The 18,033-nt window shown below is 41.4% G+C and overlaps 1 protein-coding gene across 3 annotated transcripts; it reads left to right on the top strand.

The window, feature by feature from the left end:
* Nucleotides 1–174: 174 nt before the first annotated feature.
* Nucleotides 175–17,029, top strand: FASTKD2 (FAST kinase domains 2). 3 transcript variants are annotated; one of them, XM_079782508.1, is made up of 12 exons: nucleotides 175–256; nucleotides 919–1,745; nucleotides 4,665–4,768; nucleotides 5,445–5,553; nucleotides 5,838–5,961; nucleotides 6,241–6,380; nucleotides 7,499–7,671; nucleotides 11,325–11,488; nucleotides 12,377–12,589; nucleotides 14,069–14,156; nucleotides 15,803–15,917; nucleotides 16,833–17,029. In XM_079782508.1, the coding sequence occupies exons 2-12, from the start codon at nucleotides 1,017–1,019 to the stop codon at nucleotides 16,950–16,952; spliced, it is 2,079 nt and encodes a 692-aa protein (XP_079638634.1). In that variant the 5' UTR covers nucleotides 175–256; nucleotides 919–1,016; the 3' UTR covers nucleotides 16,953–17,029. The 3 variants fall into 3 exon arrangements, with proteins under 3 accessions (XP_079638634.1, XP_079638636.1, XP_079638635.1); XM_079782509.1 differs by lacking the exon at nucleotides 175–256 and adding an exon at nucleotides 263–355; XM_079782510.1 differs by lacking the exons at nucleotides 15,803–15,917; nucleotides 16,833–17,029 and adding an exon at nucleotides 14,655–15,336.
* Nucleotides 17,030–18,033: the final 1,004 nt, after the last annotated feature.

An 18,033-nucleotide genomic window follows, 5' to 3' on the forward strand; every position in this document is an offset into this window, starting at 1 on the left:
GAAGATTAGATATTGGGGCACACGATCATACATAGCCTATAAAAGCTTTGCGATGTCCCCCATTCCTATCATTGGAGCTAAGAACACTAGTCGTTTCCTTTGGCAGGCTTTCTTCTCTAGGCGAATCCTTCTCAACTCGCTGCGAGCGAACACTTTTGGACCTCAGAAGGACCCGTCAAATCTCGCGAGACGAGCAGTTCGCGGGCGTGCTGTTCAGCCGCTCCTGGATGTAGGAGCCACGGGGTTCAGGTCTAAGGTGAGTGGAGGACGCGCACCGGCGGACCAGTTGGCGGGGCTACACTTGACACTTGAGCTTTTCAGGTCTCAGGGACTTCCCGGGCCTTGAGTTTAGGAGGTGGGTGAAGACTGGGACGGGTGGGTGCGCCCGCGAGGACGGGCTCCTGCCTCTGGTTCTGAAACCTGGGAGGCTGGCTGGTGTGTCTCCCTCCCGCACTCAGGCCACACGTGAACATCAATTTAGTTTGCTGCTTTGTCTCCGGAGCCGTTCTCCTTGGATCAAAGCCTTGTTCTTAATAGTCTAGGGTCGGCTGTTTCTAACGCCTCTTGTTATAAAGGTTGGATCGGCGTTAAACCTTAAGTTTCTTTGAAGACATCGCCAAGGCAATGGGAACATATCCGTCCCTGCAGAGGGAGCTTTGTGGGGACACTTTCCATGGGAAATCCACTTCACGTTAAAAAACCTCAGTTACACAAAGAGTACTTCTGAAGTAACCTGGCTCCTCTGAGACTACACGTTGGGTAGAGATGGAGGAGGCACGGGTTGGTAAAAGAGTTTACCATTTTAGTGTAAACCTTTCATGTCTCCGTAGGTCTCCCCTTTAGTCTCTGTTAAATGCATTTCATTTAAGTAAGAGCTGTGTTTTAATTTTTATTCCTTTCATAACCCCTTCCCTACAGGAAAGCAACGGCATGTGCTCTCTTTCCCGGATAGAAGCGATGTTGGTAGCATAGTGACAACTCTCGAGCCTTTGGCAAGTGTCTCAGTGGGTAGCAAGATGAATAACAGAGCAGGTTCCTTTTTATGGAATCTCCGGCAACTCAGTACTTTATCTCCAACAAGCAGAACTGTGAGGCCAAACCCTTTGGGATTTTGCAGACCAAAAATTGTTTATTCAAACTGGAACCCAAGAAACCATCTCTTAAACGACTTTGATAATAAAATGCAATCATCTGTTAGGTATCTCTTTCAGGATGCCTCGATTTTTAAATCAGGAGATGACGTCTTTCCAACAAAGGGCATAAGCCCTGTGACTGTGACAGCCCTTACAGTCAACAGATTATTCTGTCGTAGAAGGCTGTCCTTTGACTCACAACAGTCTCCTGTCTCTGCTGATGGATTGAAGAAAATAAACTTTCATCATGACGCCTCTAATGAAGACGTTCTCACCAAGGAGACAAAACCAACCCCTGTCAACTTTAAAAAACTGTCTCAGGGCAATTCCCTGAGTGACGTGTTAGATACATTTTCAAACGCACCTACATTTCCTAGTAGTAACTATTTCTCAGCAATGTGGACAATTGCCAAAAGGATGTCTGATGACCAGAGACGCTTTGAAAAACAACTGATGTTTAACCACCCTGCATTTACCCAGCTGTGTGAACACATGATGAGAGAAGCCAAGATCATGTACTGTGACCACCTGCTGTTCAGTCTTTACGCTATAGTGAAGCTGGACATTCCTCAGAACACTCTGTTGGTTCAGACTCTGCTGAGGGTGGTTCAGGTAAAATCAAAAGGAGACTTAAACATCCTTTTACTCGGTTTGTATATCTTGCATGAATGAAGGGAAATAGAAGTGTAGTCTTGGCACATCTTGAAATAATGGAGGGAAATAGACTATCCGAGGAACGGTAGGTTCCTTTTTATTTGTTTCTGTATATATGATTTAGAGTCCTTAAATTAGCTAGGTCTGTCTTCCCTTTTTTATGAAATTTATGAAAGCTTGCTCCCTTTTTCTTCTTTAGAGTTGAATAATAGTGATTAATAAGATAAAATGAGGAGAGAGAAAAAAAATATGCAAGGAAGGTTGGGTAGTTTAAGGAAAAAAGGGTATACCTACACCTCATACTTATATAATTGTATTCAATCCTCTTAACAGCTTTGTAAAGTTAATGTTACCTTAGTTTTGCAGATGAGGAAACAGACTGAGTGATGTTAAGGAAGTTGACTAAAGTCACACAGCTAGTGGATTCTTAGTAGATATTGGGTGTCTTTTATGCAGTAGATATTTTGTGTCAACTATGCTTCAGTTACTGAACTTGTCTCTAGGGATATAAAGATATAGAAGACATGATTCCTACTCTTACAATCTGGAGGGAATATGGATATTTTGTGGGCAAGCACAAAAATAACCAACATTCGAGTCATATATTAATTGTGTTACAGGCATTGTACTGAGCACAAGGGGATTTAATTGTGAACAAAATAATGGCTACAAAGAACTTTCAGTGCAATGAAACGAAAGTATAGTCTTATGAGAGTATAATGGGCTTCCATTCTAGTCAGGAGAAGGCCTTCATGATGGGAAGAGGAGATTGGGGAGAAGGATACAGGATTAGTGTTTGCGGCAGAGATATGTTTGAAAACAGAATTGCTGCATGTAATCTTCAGTGTAGCCTTTTAAAATAGGTATTGTTACTCTCATCTTACCAATGTTTAGAAAATTTAGGCTTAGAGAGGTTAAAACACTTACCCAAAGTCACGTATCTGATAATATCACTATTTGTAGGTACTTGATAAATTTGTCCAGAATGAATAAACGCCTACTTAGTCCATTGTAGAACTAGAATTCAAGCTCAATCAGAGATGATGTCTAAGCTGAATCCAAGAAATGCACAGCAATTTGTGAGAGATTGATAGTGAATGGGATGGTTTTTCAAGCAGAGAAGACTGCATGTTCATCCCAGAGCAAAAGTTTGGCTAGTTTGGGAGCTGAAAGTAGTTCAGTATGGCTGAAGTACAGAATACTGGGGTGTATGTTTGAGGGAGTGGGGAGGAAATTGTGTATGTGGTGGTCATTGAGGAGGGCTTAGGAGGAGTGGTAAGACATGAGGCTGGCAAAAAGGGGGAATCAGAAAGAGCCTTTTATGCCTAAATAAGAAGTTTGGATTTAATCTGTAGGCAGTGAGAATCCATTGAAGAATTTTAATCAAAGGGTTGGCATGCTCAAATTTGTATTTTAGATCACTGTATGAGTGGAGAATGGATTGGAAGAAGGATGAAATTAGGTGGGGGAGCCACTTTTTGTTTCAAACAAGGGAGTCTATCCTATTTGATGTCACTGAAATGCCAGATGTTATGAGAGAAGGATAACTTATTAAAGTAATCATTTGTCTTTTGAGAGTGGGCATCTCAGACTTCTAAACTCAGTGATTACAATTAAATAATTTTTAAAAAGACAGGAATTTCCTAAGGATGATCTGACACACTATAGAATTCAAGAATTGGGTTTATAGGTATATGAGAGTTTTTAATTTTAACTTTTTACATTACTGTGATTTCTATATGTCCTCAACCAGGTACTGATTTTTGTTGTGTGTGTGTGTTTAAATCACAGACTATCCAGTTTATTTGGTAGGCTGTGTTCCCTATGTAGTTATTTTAAAGTGATTATAGTAAGTCACTTTACCTGGTCAGTGATGCTCTTACTAGATTTCAGTCAGGCATTCACATCAGCATAGCATCTGCATCAGTGAGCAGTGGATATTTGTACGTACAATTGTGTCTCACTGACCTGTTGGAATGTTGTAAAGACACTTTATCTAGAGATGAAGGGACAGTATGTCATCAATGAATTTGTCCTTCAAACACATGGCCAAGTGGTCTTTCCTTTCACAGTAAATACTGAAATATTGATGGCATGTTGTAAATTGTTATGGAAACCCTCCCATGGTAATGAGACCATTTTTTTTTCCTTCCACGTGTATTTCTTTCAGCCTAAGTTTCCTCGATGTGCTCTTGTAAGGTGTATAGATTAGTTATGATTAAATTGTAGAGCACTAGGTAAGCTGTGTTACTATTCATTTTCCAAATTATGCCCACTGCCATTTCTGGGATCTAAAGTAGTACCAAACGCAAGGGACCTGAAAGAAGGATCTGGGGCCTGGGGCTCCCCTGGAGACCCAGATAATAGTGATAAAATGTAACAGGTGATGTGGATCAGAAGATTACCAACTGCAGTTCGTTTGATACCCAGGAAAGGATACAGGGAAATTATAAGGACACAGGTTCTTTACAGATGGTCAGAATGCCCTCTATACCCTAGTAGCTCTTATATTACAGCACTTGTCTTCCTAGTAGCTCTTATATTAACAGCACTTGAATCCTAGAAGGAGGTAAAAATAATGTTTGATAAAAGGTGTTTCAAAAGCAGAGTAATATAATCAATAATGGATTTTCAGTGATAATAGTAAATGTAAAGGAGTTTTGATGAATAAAATAGTGTGAATTGGGTATTTGGAAAACTCACTACAGACGGCATTTTATTTCCTAAAGATGGTGTTTTTTGAGGACTGACTCCATGTGCATTATTGGTTTCATATTTAATCCTTAATTGAAAGCATTAGTTCAGTGGTTTTGCATGGGTGCAACAGTCTACTATGGGCTCATCAACTGTAATGTTTTTGTAATTATATTTCAATAGGAACGTATCAATGAGTGTGATGAGAAATGTCTTTCAGTTTTGTCAGCTATTTTAGAAGCAATGGAGCCATGCAAGAATGTGGATGTTCTTCGATCAGGATTGCGGTGAGAACTCTATGCTTTCTTCAGGTGGCAGTCTTTGTTTTTTTAATATCTCAAATCGAAAACCAAGATGAAAGCTGAACTGCTTTTTCTGTTTGTTTGGGGAAAACTTTGATGGTAGTTTTAATACCTTATTAAACTTAAAATTCTCACTATGGATCAGGTAAAGGTGGAAATAATGCTGTGAGGGTCCACAATAATAAAGGTATAAGCAGCATTGAAATCTGAGTTTAACATTTAGCACTGATGTGGGCTGGGAGAGAACTGACAGGTATTCAGTTCATTGTGGTTATTTGTGCACTGTGTGGACGTTACCTGACACTGGCCTGGCTTGAAAAGGAGCTTGAGTTTTATAGTTTATCAAATTGATGCAACTGATACAATGTTATAAGCCAGTGAGAATAATGCTTAAGCCCTTTTTTCATTGACTATGCCTTGGGGTATCTTATAATAATCTGATGGATTTGTTCATTCATAAAGATAGAATAATATGAGAGGAAACAGTGCCAGACTGGTCCTGGATCTTTCAGTAACTACTTACACTATCTTCGGCAGGTAGATCATGTCTGTGGGCTTCATATTTCTTGCCTAGAAGTAGGAGCTGGACCAAATGACTTTTAAGATTTCTCTTCTGGTTTTAAGATTCTAGGTCTGTGCTATTTATTCTGTTTGGTTACAGGATACTAGTTGATCAACAAATTTGGAAAATAAAACGTGTCTTCACAATACAAGCTGTGATGAAAAGTATTGGAAAAGATGCACCGATTTCTCTTAAAAGGAAACTGGAGGTAAAGACCGTCTGAATTTTTTCTGGTGGATGAGATTTAAAAAGAAAGATTTCTTGTGATCTGCTGTCACTTCCTATAGTCAATTTTGGGAGGACATTGTTATGCTTTTGTGTTTAACTCTGTCAAAGTAAAATAAAAGAAGTAGGTTTATATTTATCTGTATATATAAGTATGTATATTAACTATATGTCTAATGAGGCATTTTGCTCAAACTTTATCCTTTTTATTTAAAAACAAAAGTTTATTTTATCACAAATGATAAATTTAATCTTGTTTTTCTTTAGATGAAAGCTTTGAGGGAATTAGACAGATTTTCTGTTTTGAATAGCCAGCGCATGTTTGAGGTCCTAGCTGCCATGGATCACCGTTCTGATGTACTTCTGGATGAATGCAGTAAGATGGTCATAGGTAAGGGAAACTTTTCTTTCATGATTTTTAACCTCTGACCTACTGTTCTGGACTATATTTGTTTGGTTTGTTTTAAGAACTTTGCTATTACAAATAAAACATATCTGATGATATGGTTACATCTAAATTTTATTTTTGCCTGCAGTTTTGTTTGTTTTTACAAAATACAGTACTATATTTTTTAAACAGAAACAAAAAATATAGAGTGTAGAGTCTCTTAGGTCTTATATTACAAGCTACCTGGTAATTTTTGTTTGTTTTTTTAACTCATTTTTAAAGGTAATATCAATGGATGTCCTTTGAAAATATTGATCACCATATTGCAGTCTTGCAGAGACCTCCGATACCGTAATTTAGATCTTTTCAAGGGAATAGCAGATTATGTGGTTACAACTTTTGATGTCTGGAAGTTGAAACAAGTAAGTATATTAATAGGTTAGAATAAGCCTCAGAAACAAATCAAGAAGCATATTAATTCATTTAGCATTCTAGGTATTTCTCTATCAGCTTTATAGCAATTAAGGTACCAAAATATTCCAGTGCTAAATTGACTTTTGAAAAATTAGCTCCTTATCATTTCTGTCTGGGAGTTACCTGTTAATGTACCACTCAATTGTTTGACTGTTTTTCTATCTGAAATAAAAATTAGATTGTTCAGTGTTTGCTTTTCTATATGCCATGCAAAATGTTCCATGGTGCTTTGGATAATTAGGATTAATTCTTTTTTTTTTCTTATATTTAGAATAATAAATATAGGTGATGTGACAGGCTTATGTTTTTTGAAGAATAAAATGTCATTACTTAGTGATCATGTCTATTTTCTGTTTATGGAATGTTTGCTTATTTCCTCCAGAATAAAGGCCTTTAAATTCAGGGGCTATGTTAGTAATACAAACATGAATGAAGCAGCCAGTAAAAACTTTTTTTTTTTTTTTTTTGCAATTAAGCATTGGTAACCATTAGATCAATAGGTTCAATTTACTTTGGAGGGTAAGATAAATATTGAGTTTGCCATAGAAATTGATTTTAGAAAGAGAAAGACCAAGAGGGAAAGGATGAGTGAACTGGAAGTGTTAATGTAATCATTTCATCTCCCATTTCTAGAAATTCAGATTGAATACAGAAATTTCTGAGTTACCTCTTATATGTTAGAATCTAGGAATTGTCTAGGTTTGGAAGGGGAGCAGATCAAAATTGAGTTGGTCACTTGAAAAACTTCAGAAAAGGTATATATTTAAAGTAGTTTTCAGGCCTGTTGTGTGAAAAGCCTATAGGATAGGACTTATTTTTAAATGAAATGGAAACCATTGTATACTCTGGTATTCTGCTTATAAAAGGAGGTTGCTCATTAACTTAATGCCTGACTCAAAATTAACTGGAACAGATTTTGTGAGGAAAAGATAATTGTTCCTTTTTAGGGAATATTCTCTTGATCAGGACCGTTCTATTACTATTTAAATTTTTTGAGATCTAAAGAAATTACTCCTAGCATACTGGAATTATTAAAGTGTTTTTCCTCAATTCACTCTTTTTTAAGGTTCTTTTTGTCCTCATTTTATTTGAAAACCTTGCCTTTCGACATGCTGGTCTGATGGATTTATTTATGAAGAAAGTGGTGGATGAACGTGGTTTCCTGACCATGAAAAACATTGTGTCTATTCTTCACGTGTACTCCTCTCTGAATCACCTCCACGGGGGCCCAGCCCGAGAGTATGTACTTGTCCTTTTTTACTTTTTTTATTGCCACATAACATATTTACAGTTGACTAGAAGAGATGAATTAGGTAGGAAGATGGTAGATAATTTGGCTTAACACATTGTATGTCTACATGTTGTACATGAATCATTTTACTTATGTGCTGGCCTCTGGGAAAGATGTGTTACATCCAGAGTATCTTCCTGGGTCTGAAATCTGAGGGAGAAAGCATTTAACATTCAAACTGTGATTTCAGTCCCTTGGTTTCTTCTCCTCTTGGTTGGTCTGTACCGTCACCAGATTTGCATCTCTGATCATTTGTGTGTTCCTGAATCCAGACTCCTATGGATTGGGTATGGTCACTGTAGGTCCCACAGGTGTGTTATGGTCAATTATTCTGCCAAGTCGGCTCATTCTATTCTTTTTTGTTGTTGTTAGTTACTTACTATTTACCAACCAACCACATGCAAAGTGATTTTATAAAACCACTTTATTGAGGTATGACTAACTTATAAAAAGCTGTATGTACTTAATTGAGTACCATTATGCTTGACTCATTCTCCTCCTGTCCTCATCTAAGTTTATTTGTTCATTTAGTCAGAGTGAGTGCCAAGCACTTGGGTTAAGGACAAAGATGAATAAGACATAATCCTTTTTTACTGGACGATTCTATGTAATTGGTAAGGTAGATACATAATCAGCAGTTAAATATAGCATGAAATTGGAGTGATAGAGTTTTTTATAGGACATATGGACATAGAGGAGGGATGTGCCAGGAAGCTAGCCTGGCAAAGTGGAGGGTCGAGGTGGATGCCAAGTAGTGCTGCCTGGTGGAGATGCTACCTGTGCAGATCCTAAAAGATGGAAAAATAGGAGGGAAGATAAACAGAAAAGCACATTCTGAGTAGAACGACTCCGTAGTCAAGTCAGGGAGGAAAGACACAGCAGAGCACGTGCAGAGAACAACAAGTAGTTTGGTGTTGCTGAAGCGTAAGGAGTGGGATGAGAGGACTGGAGAGGTGATTACCACTCAGGCTCCAGACTTAGTCATCTGCAGCCCTGTGATGTCTTAAAGCCTTGAGTTAAAGCCTTTCTTGCTGCAGACTGCAATTCAGTCAGTTATCAGTTAATAAGTGCCACCAGTGAGGCATCTCTAGTACCTCTTACATTGTCCCCATCCATTGTAACTCTGAAGTCCTACTTAGCCTGCCTCTGCCTTCCTCCTTCGCTTCCTCCCTCACCCATTTGTTCCTTTCCATAGACCTCCCAGTTGATCTCAAACATTTTCCTTTATATCCTCACGAGGGCACACTTGCCCCTGTAAGTAAGAATCACTTCTCTGTGCTTTAGCCTCACTGGTTACTTACTATGGCCCCAGTAACGTGCACTTTCAGGTCTCGAGACCATTTCTTTGCTCAGTTTTGCATGACCTTCCCATTTCCTGTCTTTTTAAAGTATTGACAATCTCCTTGTCCCAGAGCTATACATCTACTTTCCGTCCTGTGCACTACCACAGTCTTTTGCAGGTACTTCATGTTTGTCTTGCATAATGATGCATAGCTTTTGCCCTAAGAGTCAGACAGACCTGCTTCAAAGGATTTGTGCCGTTTATTAGCAGTGTCACCCTGGACAAGTGGCCTTCCCTAATTTTGACCTTTCCTCTCCTTGTGTTTAACTGTTTTGTTTTACTGGATGATAGGATTAGGCTTGTTTTTGTTTGTTTTTTAACTAAGAATTATTGATAGCTAGAGAATATTAATCCTAATATATAAAAACCCTGGGTCCGCAGTGACCGGGAGCCTCGACCAACCAGAAGTCAGTCCTGCAATCAGCGCTGGGTTGCCGTGGTGACCCAGCACTGACTGCTATGGCTGCAGGCGTGGTGACCCAGCACTGACTGCTGAGGGGACTGCGAATTAGGCCCAGAGAGAGGCCTGAAGAGAGAAGCAGGGTCTTATCTGTTGATCAGCACTTGCCTCTCTCTTTAGCTCCGGGCCTGGTCAGCAGCCACACCTCCATTTCTCTCCAGGCCTCCACCTGGGCTGCTGATCAGCCCCGCCTTTCTGATCAGGCCCTGTTGATAGGCCCAGAGGCACTGACTGGCATAGAAACCAACCAATCAGAACCAAATTTGGGTCAACTGTGAGGAGCCAATGGCTGCCTAGGAGGTGGAGCTTTTGACGCTGACTGGCATAGAAACTGACCAGTCAGAACCAAATCTGGGTCAACTGTGGGGAGCCAATGGCTGCCTAGGAGGCGAAGCTTTTGACACTGACTGGCGTAGAAACTGACCAATCAGAACCAAATTGGCCAGCAGAGGAGGGCAGTTGGGGGCGAGATCAGGCTGGCAGGGGTGGGCTGTTGGGGGGGAGATCAGGCCAGCAGGGGAGGGCAGTTTGGGGGGGGACCAGGCCTGCAGGGGAGGGCAGTTGGGGGCCATCAGGGTGGCAGGAGAGGGCAGTTGGGGGGGACCAGGCTTGCAGGGAAGGGCAGTTGGGGGCCATCAGGCTGGCAGGAGAGGGCAGTTGGGGGGGACCAGACTTGCAGGAAAGGGCAGTTGGGGGCAACCAGGCTGGCATGGGAGGGCAGTTGGGGGCCATCAGGGTGGCAGGAGAGGGCAATTGGGGGGGACCAGGCTTGCAGGGAAGGGCAGTTGGAGGCCATCAGGCTGGCAGGAGAGGGCAGTTGGGGGGGGACCAGGCTTGCAGGAAAGGGCAGTTGGGGGCAACCAGGCTGGCAGGGGAGGGCAGTTGGGGGCCATCAGGCCAGCAGGGGAGGGCAGTTGGGGGAGAGATCAGGCCGGCAGGAGAGGGCAATTGGGGGTGAGATAGGTTGGCAGGAGAGGGCAGTTGGGTGCAACCAGGCCAGCAGGGGAGGGCAGTTGGGGGCGATCAGGCCGGCAGGGGAGCAGTTAGGTGTTAATCAGGCTGTCAGGGGAGTGGTTAGGGGGTGATCAGGCTGGCAGGCAGAAGCTGTTAGGGACAATCAGGCAGGCAGGCAGGCGAGCGGTTAGAAGCCAACAGTCCAGGATTGTGAGAGGGATGTCTGACTGCCGGTGTGGGATCGGGCCCAAACCGTCAGTCAGACATCCCCTGAGGGGTCCCAGATTGGAGAGGGTGCAGGCTGGGCTGAGGGACACCTCGCCCCCCAGTGCATGAATTTCGTGCACCAGGCCTCTAGTTATTTATAAAACAGCAGTGGTGTTCCAGGCCTTATGGACATACTCATGATAAAAATCTAGCATAATGGTTAAAAGGTTCTGGAGCCTGACAACCTGTGTTCCAATGCTATCTCTGCTGCTTCCTGGCTGTGTGTTCTTGGAGAAGTTACTCAACCTCTCTGAGCCTGTATGCTCATCTTTATTGTGAGAAAAATAATAATATCAACCCTATAGCGTCTTAATAAGAATTAAATGAGTTAAAGCTTGTAAACCATTTATTTGCCCTATGCAAGACATAGTGGTAGCTAACATTTATTGAGCATATGTAGTTATTATGAGATAGCCACCTGAGCTGAAAGATATGTGAATACTTATTTCAAGCCTGATTTCCTTGTCTTTTTTCTTTGAACTCCTTAAAGCCATTGGTCCTGTAGTGCCTCACTAGCTCTACCATGACCTTGTCTTCTCTTTATCTTTGAAAGCTGACTTTTCTTTGTTGCCCTGAAGGTTCCTGGATGCTATGGGCGCTGCTCTGACTGGTTATCTCCACCACATCTCTTCTGAAAACCTGCTGAATGCTGTGTGTTCGTTCTGCTTGATGAACCATTTTCCCTTGGCTCCCATTAACCAGCTTCTCCAAAAAGACATCATCGATGAGCTGCTGATGTCAGGTAGGGTGTCAGTGCCCAGTGGTGACTGAACTGCGGCAGGTCTACTAGCTGCCTGTGACTCTGAGTGGGGTCTTAGCAGGCTCGGGTTAGAATGTACAAAGCAGATGCTGCTGAGGCAAGGACCGGCAGTGGTGAAGTCAGAGGTCATGTAGAAGGCAAGAATGAGAAACACATCATCGTGCCTTTATTTGCACTTTATGCAGCTGTACAAAGGCTCACGTTGTTCTTTATGCCTTGAGCAGAGGTGTTTGCACTTCCTCACCCTTGCGTGTCACCTCTGAAGCCAAATTAAGCCAACTCTGCAGCTCTGAACACCTTGTCTTTCATGGCCGGTGATCAAGGCACATGTTAGATCAAGAAACCAAATAGTTACCAAAGCAGCGAATTTATTTACTCTAGGAACCAAATTAATTGTTGACTTTTGGTCTTTAATATGGAACACAGAAAAGCAATATCAGGTCAGGTATACAAAATTTGATGTGTCTGAGGGGAGAGAAGTTTACATTCTTCTAAAAACAACATTACAAAATTGCAGCGTTGACTTGAGAAGAAGGAACACCGTGTTTAGATTTTTCAAGCAACTTAATGTGCGGGGAACAGCCTGGAACCCAGGAGACCTGGATCCTAGTGTCAGCTTTGCCTTAGTTAATCATGAGGTGTCTTAGCATTTGCTCATCTCTTTAATGAAGAGTTCAGATTAAATCACCTTGAAAGAGATTTTGAACCTTAAAACATTATGAAATACAGGGTATTGATCTGGACACTGAGGGAATAGGGAGCATAGATTCCTCCTGATATGAAACAGATCAAAGAAATGTGGGTGCATTAATACACATTCTTAATTGTGGCATTAATATTTTTTCTTACATATTTTCTCTCTTCTTTTAGATAACAAGGAGAGGAATGCTTACAAGCTTCAGATTTTGGCTGCCTGTCTGAAACTTGATGATGTTCCTTGTCACAAGGCCTTAGACTTAGTACTGCCATCGCAGCCACCTGCACCATTGTATCCAAATGCAAAGGTGGCCGAGTTGCTGAGCAGCCTCCTGGGAGAGGGGTACTTCTTGGAAAATGTACAGTTGCCACATAATTATCATATCGGTATGAGACTTGATATGATTTACATCTACTTTATTTTGTTTATGTTTCACTAGCGTTCCCGTTGCAGGAAAAATCCTGCAATAGGGTTTCCTGCTGCACTCTACCCCACCCTGCCTGCTCTCCTCCCTTGTCCCCCGCCCCGAGATCTCCACCAGCCCCCCTGTTTTTCTAACTTCTCCGCCAGCCCGCTCTCCTTCCTTCTTCCCTGGCCCCGCCTCCGCTCCTCCCTTCTCCCCCGCCCCGCCTTCTCCGCCAGCCCGCTCTCCTTCCTTCTCCCCCGCCCCGCCTTCTCCGCCAGCCCGCTCTCCTTCCTTCTTCCCTGGCCCCGCCTCCGCTCCTCCCTTCTCCCCCGCGCCGCCTTCTCCGCCAGCCCGCTCTCCTTCCTTCTCCCCTGGCCCCGCCTCCGCTCCTCCCTTCTCCCCTGGCCCCGCCTCCGCTCCTCCCTTCTCCCCCGGCCCCGCCCCTTCTCCTCCGGCCCCGCCTCCGCTCCTCCCTTCTCCCCCGGCCCCGCCTGCTCAACTTCCTTCTCCCCCGGCCCCGCCTCCGCTCCTCCCTTCTCCTCCCCCCAGCTTGCTTGCTTCTCTGCAGCTTTGCTCCCTTCTGCAGCTCTTGGCTTCTTTCTACGCTGTCGCGATATGCAAATTAGCCGCCATCTTTGTTGGGATAATTTGCATATTCACCCTGATTGGTTGGTGGGCGTGGCTTGGCTGGTGGGCATGGCTTGGGCGTAGCGAAGGTGCGGTCAATTTGCATATTTGTCTATTATTAGATTAGATTCTTTCTTTCTCCTGATTTTTTTAGAGAGAGAGGAAGGGAGAGGGATAGAGAAATAGGAACATCAGTGAGAGAACATTGATCGACTGACTCCTGTAAACCCCTACTGGGGATCAAGCCTGCAACCCAGGCATGTGCTATGACTGGGAATCGAACCAGTGACCTCTTGGTTCATGGTTCAATGCTCAACCACTGAGCCACACCAGCCGGGCTATTTTCCTTCCTTTCTGACTAGGAGTTGACATGGCAATTTACTGTAGTGTACGCTGGCTCTGGAGCTGGACGCCTGGGTTGGGTTTCTCGCTCTGCTCCTCACTGGTGCTGTGACTTCAGGCACTTACCAATCTCCCTTTCCCAGTGTGTAAAATGGCAATAATAATCTGTTCACTTCTTAGGATTCCAGTGGTGAGTAAATGAGATTGCACTTGTAAAGTCCAGACCAGTGTCTGGCACATAGTAAGCTCATTATCTAGGGTGTCCCCCCAAAATGTATACACACACTTTGAATAATTATAAAGGCAGTTTTATTAAAATACATTTCATTTTCAAAATTGAACTATCAGCTGTTAAAGTGTCATCACATTTTTTTGGAACACCCTGTATTTTAGCTGCTGCCTTTATCATCGTTGGTAGTAGTAAGGTACGTTTTGAAACAGAAAATCACTTTGAGCAATGTTTGAAAAATTATCAATTCTTTTCTTTCAGATTTTGAAATCAGAATGGATTCTAACAGGAGTGAAGTGCTTCCACTTTCCGACGCGAATGCAGTAACTTCTGCCACAGATATTCAAAGGTTGCTTACATCTGTTCATACGCCCAGCTTTCTGATTTTAAATCTTAAGTCTCAAAGACTTCCTGTTAAATATTAGTAGCAATCCTAAGACCTTCTATTTGTAGGGAGCTTGTAATGCACCAAGGGACTTCTCAACTGCTAATCTCCTCGGGTCTTAAGTGTGGGCACTGTGGCCTTCAACTGTGCACTGGAGTTGGGCCATTTAGTGAAATAGGCAATTTTTAAAAATTAAGTTTTAAAGCTAAACAGTTCAAGAAAACAGTGTTAATGAGATTGAAACTATTAGTGCAGTGTGAACTTTTGACAAGATAATGTAATAGTGATTAAAAAGAGTTAAGGTCTCTAAAAAAATCAAATACCCAATAAATATTTTGTTCTACCACGAAGACCTTTATAAAGGTGGAGAAACTAGCTTCTTTATTAAGCTATATTGTATGTGGGTCAGACCATATCGGAGTTAATCCTAAGTTGTTTCCTTGACCCACACACTAACAATAGGTGTCTCCGGGAGAAACGTGATGCTACACCCTCAGAGAATGTCCTGCCTGTTTCACTAGATGATGAGATGGTGCTGTACTCGGCCTTGCTTAGTCAGCCTTTGTAGAAAGGTCTGCTGGGCCCTGTGGGGCACACAAACATGAGTCAGACATGGATCCCGACCCCACGGAACTTCTATCCCATATTGCTCATACATAAGGTAGGGAGAGGTACAGAAAAACATTTGTAAGGATTCACATACAACTCTTACCCATTTCTGCATTCATGAAGCTTATTCCTTGGGCATCTTTTTCAGCTGCTGTCTTCCCTGTGCATGTTGCCCATCTCCTCTCAACCAAAGACTTTCTGATCTTGTTAGAAAGTTATTTTTCTTTTTTAAGTACTCTATTGTTCTGGCATAACATTATAACATAGGAGCTCTCAGCCTAAGGTATGAGAAGAATTGAGGAATTTGAGCATTCCTTTAAAAATATAAATTTTTTTCTCTGATTTGTTATGTCAGATAACAGCCAGAAGACAGTAGGGATACAAATGTCTTTTCACCAAAGGCCAAGAGCAATGAAAAAATCAAATTCCATGTTCCACATTTTTGTTACACATACGGATTTTATGTTTTTAACAGTCTTGGTGTTTCTTTTAGTTTTTTCTTCTTTGTATTTGGCCTCCCCATTCAGGTTTTTAAATTCTCTCTCTCTCTCTCTCTCTCTCTCTCTCTCTCTCTCTCTCTCTCTCTCTCTCTCTCTCTCTGAGGCACTCACTCTGTACTAGAAGAACTTTACCATTTGGTAGTATCTACATTAGTACTTCTAGTAGCGTAAATAATTATCTTTAGGTCAGAGATTAGCCTTAAAAGGGGTGCTTTGATATTTGAAATTTTTCCTTATCAGGAATGTAGCCACCCTTAAAGATGATTGAGGAGTAACTTTATCTAAAGCATTTTTATAAGTTTTTGGTTGTTAATGTAGCCTTTATATACTGGATTATCTGCAGAGGCCAAGTAACAAGGAAGCTGCGGAACAAGACAGTAGGGAATGGTGAGGGTCAGTGGGGAGCTCAGCTTTGAAATCTCCAAAGAACAGGAATACAGCAGGATTGTACCTGGTAATCTCATTAGTAAGTACTCTCATATTGTGTATTTTCATTTTCAGAGTAGCTGTACTCTGTGTTCCTAGATCTACGTACTGTTTGGATTTAACCCACCCCAGAGGATTCCTTGCTATGAAAATGCGTCATTTGAAAGTAATGGGTTTTCATGTGATCTTGGTAAGAAAAAAAACGCAGATGATGTGTTCTTTAGTTACTGATGTCCATTCTGCCAGGGGTATTATAGTTGAAGTTAGTTACTAGGATTCTGGAGGAATTGTCAGCAGTACAGAAATAAGTGTTTTAATGATTGGTTTGGCTTCTTCTTAGGTGATTACTATCATTTACTAGGGGTTTTATAAGTGCTACATTTGGTGAACTTTACTCCTTTTTGTTAATGTTTTGTTTTCATGGGTCAGTGTGAGGCTGTTGTAGGATGTTTGTCACCATAAAAGCTGGATGGTTATAAGGAGATGGTTCTTCTTCCCTCTTGTGCTTCATTTTGGTTCTGAGTACCACAGCTTTTCTTGAACAGCCTCTCCAGATGTATGGAGCAAGAACTTGACAAATAAAGTTATATTTATGTTAACTTTCGCATCTATCTAAATGCCACTCATTGGTCCTGCACACAATATGAAATGCAAACATTCTAATCTTCATTATGATACTTAAGTATCCAAAAATGGATTATACATGGATACTGATGTTAGGATGGCCCCTTCTCTTAGTGGGCTACTATTTAAGACTTTTTTTTCATATTGGCTATTATATATATATATATATATATATATATATATATATATATATATATATATATATATATATATATATTCTAGGGAAGAGTATTCCTAGAAGGGAATTTTTGCACCCTTTAGAAGACCTTTAAAGTTTTTATAATTTTCAGCTTAGCCACTTTCTTCAACCCTAGCACAGTCTTACTAAAGCCTTTAAAATGTGAGTAAGTATAAGATAACATTTGTTTTTAAAAAGCAGTTGGCTTGATGTTACTTTACTATGTTTGGATCAAGAAAATAGCTTTTATTTTATGTGGCATCATTTTCTTGCAAACCGATTATTTTCCTCTTTCTTCGTAAGGTCAACAATTGGGAGATGGAGAAACTAGAGATGAAGGAGGCGGTCACATTTTTGAAGTCTCAAATCTATTCAACTGAAAACCCTCCTACTGCTGATGTTAATTTTCAAAGCACATGTTAAAGTAAATAACTTTTCGTATTAGGAGACAGACATAAATTTGTAAAATAGCTTTAATAAAGACTGCAATTCAACTGTCAGTGGCATTCTTTTGACTGCTCACCATAACAAAAAGTTCCTTCAGTTCACTGTTATAATTTTAAAAATAGAAGAAATGTTACTGGTATTTTAGAAAATGCTGAGAAAATTCCAGAAGGGTAATTTTTCCAACCATGACTATTCCCTCTAGTGCCCAGATATTTGACAAATTCATGAGCTGTATGTTTCACTGTTTCTCGGTAGCTTTGATGAACTGAAAACTGGTTTCTTGGTTGTGATGGGTTGCAGGTAAGTTGGTGTGGGCTGTCCTTGTGTTTGGATCTGCTTATTTAGACTCTTGTTACAGCTGTCTGAGGGCTCAGACATTGCCCACATTTCAAGCATTGGCCACCAGGTTTTTGGTAGATGGTAAGAATGAATGAGGTAACTGGTTACAAATGGGTGAGGACCGGGCAACTGCATTTGTCACATTCTAGGTACAGGTGGTTTGTGGGCCATACTAAGAAACACAGGTAAGATAACAGAGATGTCAAGGAGTCCAAGTTTATTAAAATGGAGAGGCTGTGGGTGGTAAGCCCTTAACTCTTGCCATCATTGAGGCCATTCCTTTCTCTTTCTTCCTCTTTCCCCTCCCCACTACTTTGTAAAGTCTTGTAATTACATATATATGAACTGTGTTGTGAGTCAGACTACTTTTCAGTTATGCTTGTTCATTCTTCTGAAATATTTGTTCAAGTTTGCTGACACCTATTTACCTAACATTTGACTCACTGAGGAGGATACAGTGAGTTTCACCTGTGAAACCTGAGTGCCACGTAAGTTGGTATTATTTTACCCCCACACGAAAGACTAAATGGTTATATTCCCCCAGAGTTCATATGTTGAAACCTGACCCCCAATGTGATGGTGTTTGGAGATACAGCTTTGGGAGAAGATTAGGTCATGAGGGTAGAGCCCTCCTGAATTGGATTAAAAGAGGCCTCAGAGAGTCCCCTCTTTGCTTCTGCCATGTGAGGACACAGTGAGAAAATGACCATCTATGAAT

This window comes from Cnephaeus nilssonii (assembly GCF_951640355.1).
Source record: "Cnephaeus nilssonii genome assembly, chromosome: 10".
NCBI classification, from domain to species: Eukaryota; Metazoa; Chordata; class Mammalia; order Chiroptera; family Vespertilionidae; genus Cnephaeus; species Cnephaeus nilssonii.

Excerpts from the sequence above, each read along its gene's own strand:
- FASTKD2 (XM_079782508.1), top strand. The coding sequence starts at position 1,017 with ATGAATAACAGAGCAGGTTCCTTTTTATGGAATCTCCGGCAACTCAGT. Across the intron at positions 7,672-11,324 it reads CACGGGGGCCCAGCCCGAGA|GTTCCTGGATGCTATGGGCG; the intron begins GTATGTACTTGT and ends GTTGCCCTGAAG. Across the intron at positions 11,489-12,376 it reads CGATGAGCTGCTGATGTCAG|ATAACAAGGAGAGGAATGCT; the intron begins GTAGGGTGTCAG and ends CTCTTCTTTTAG.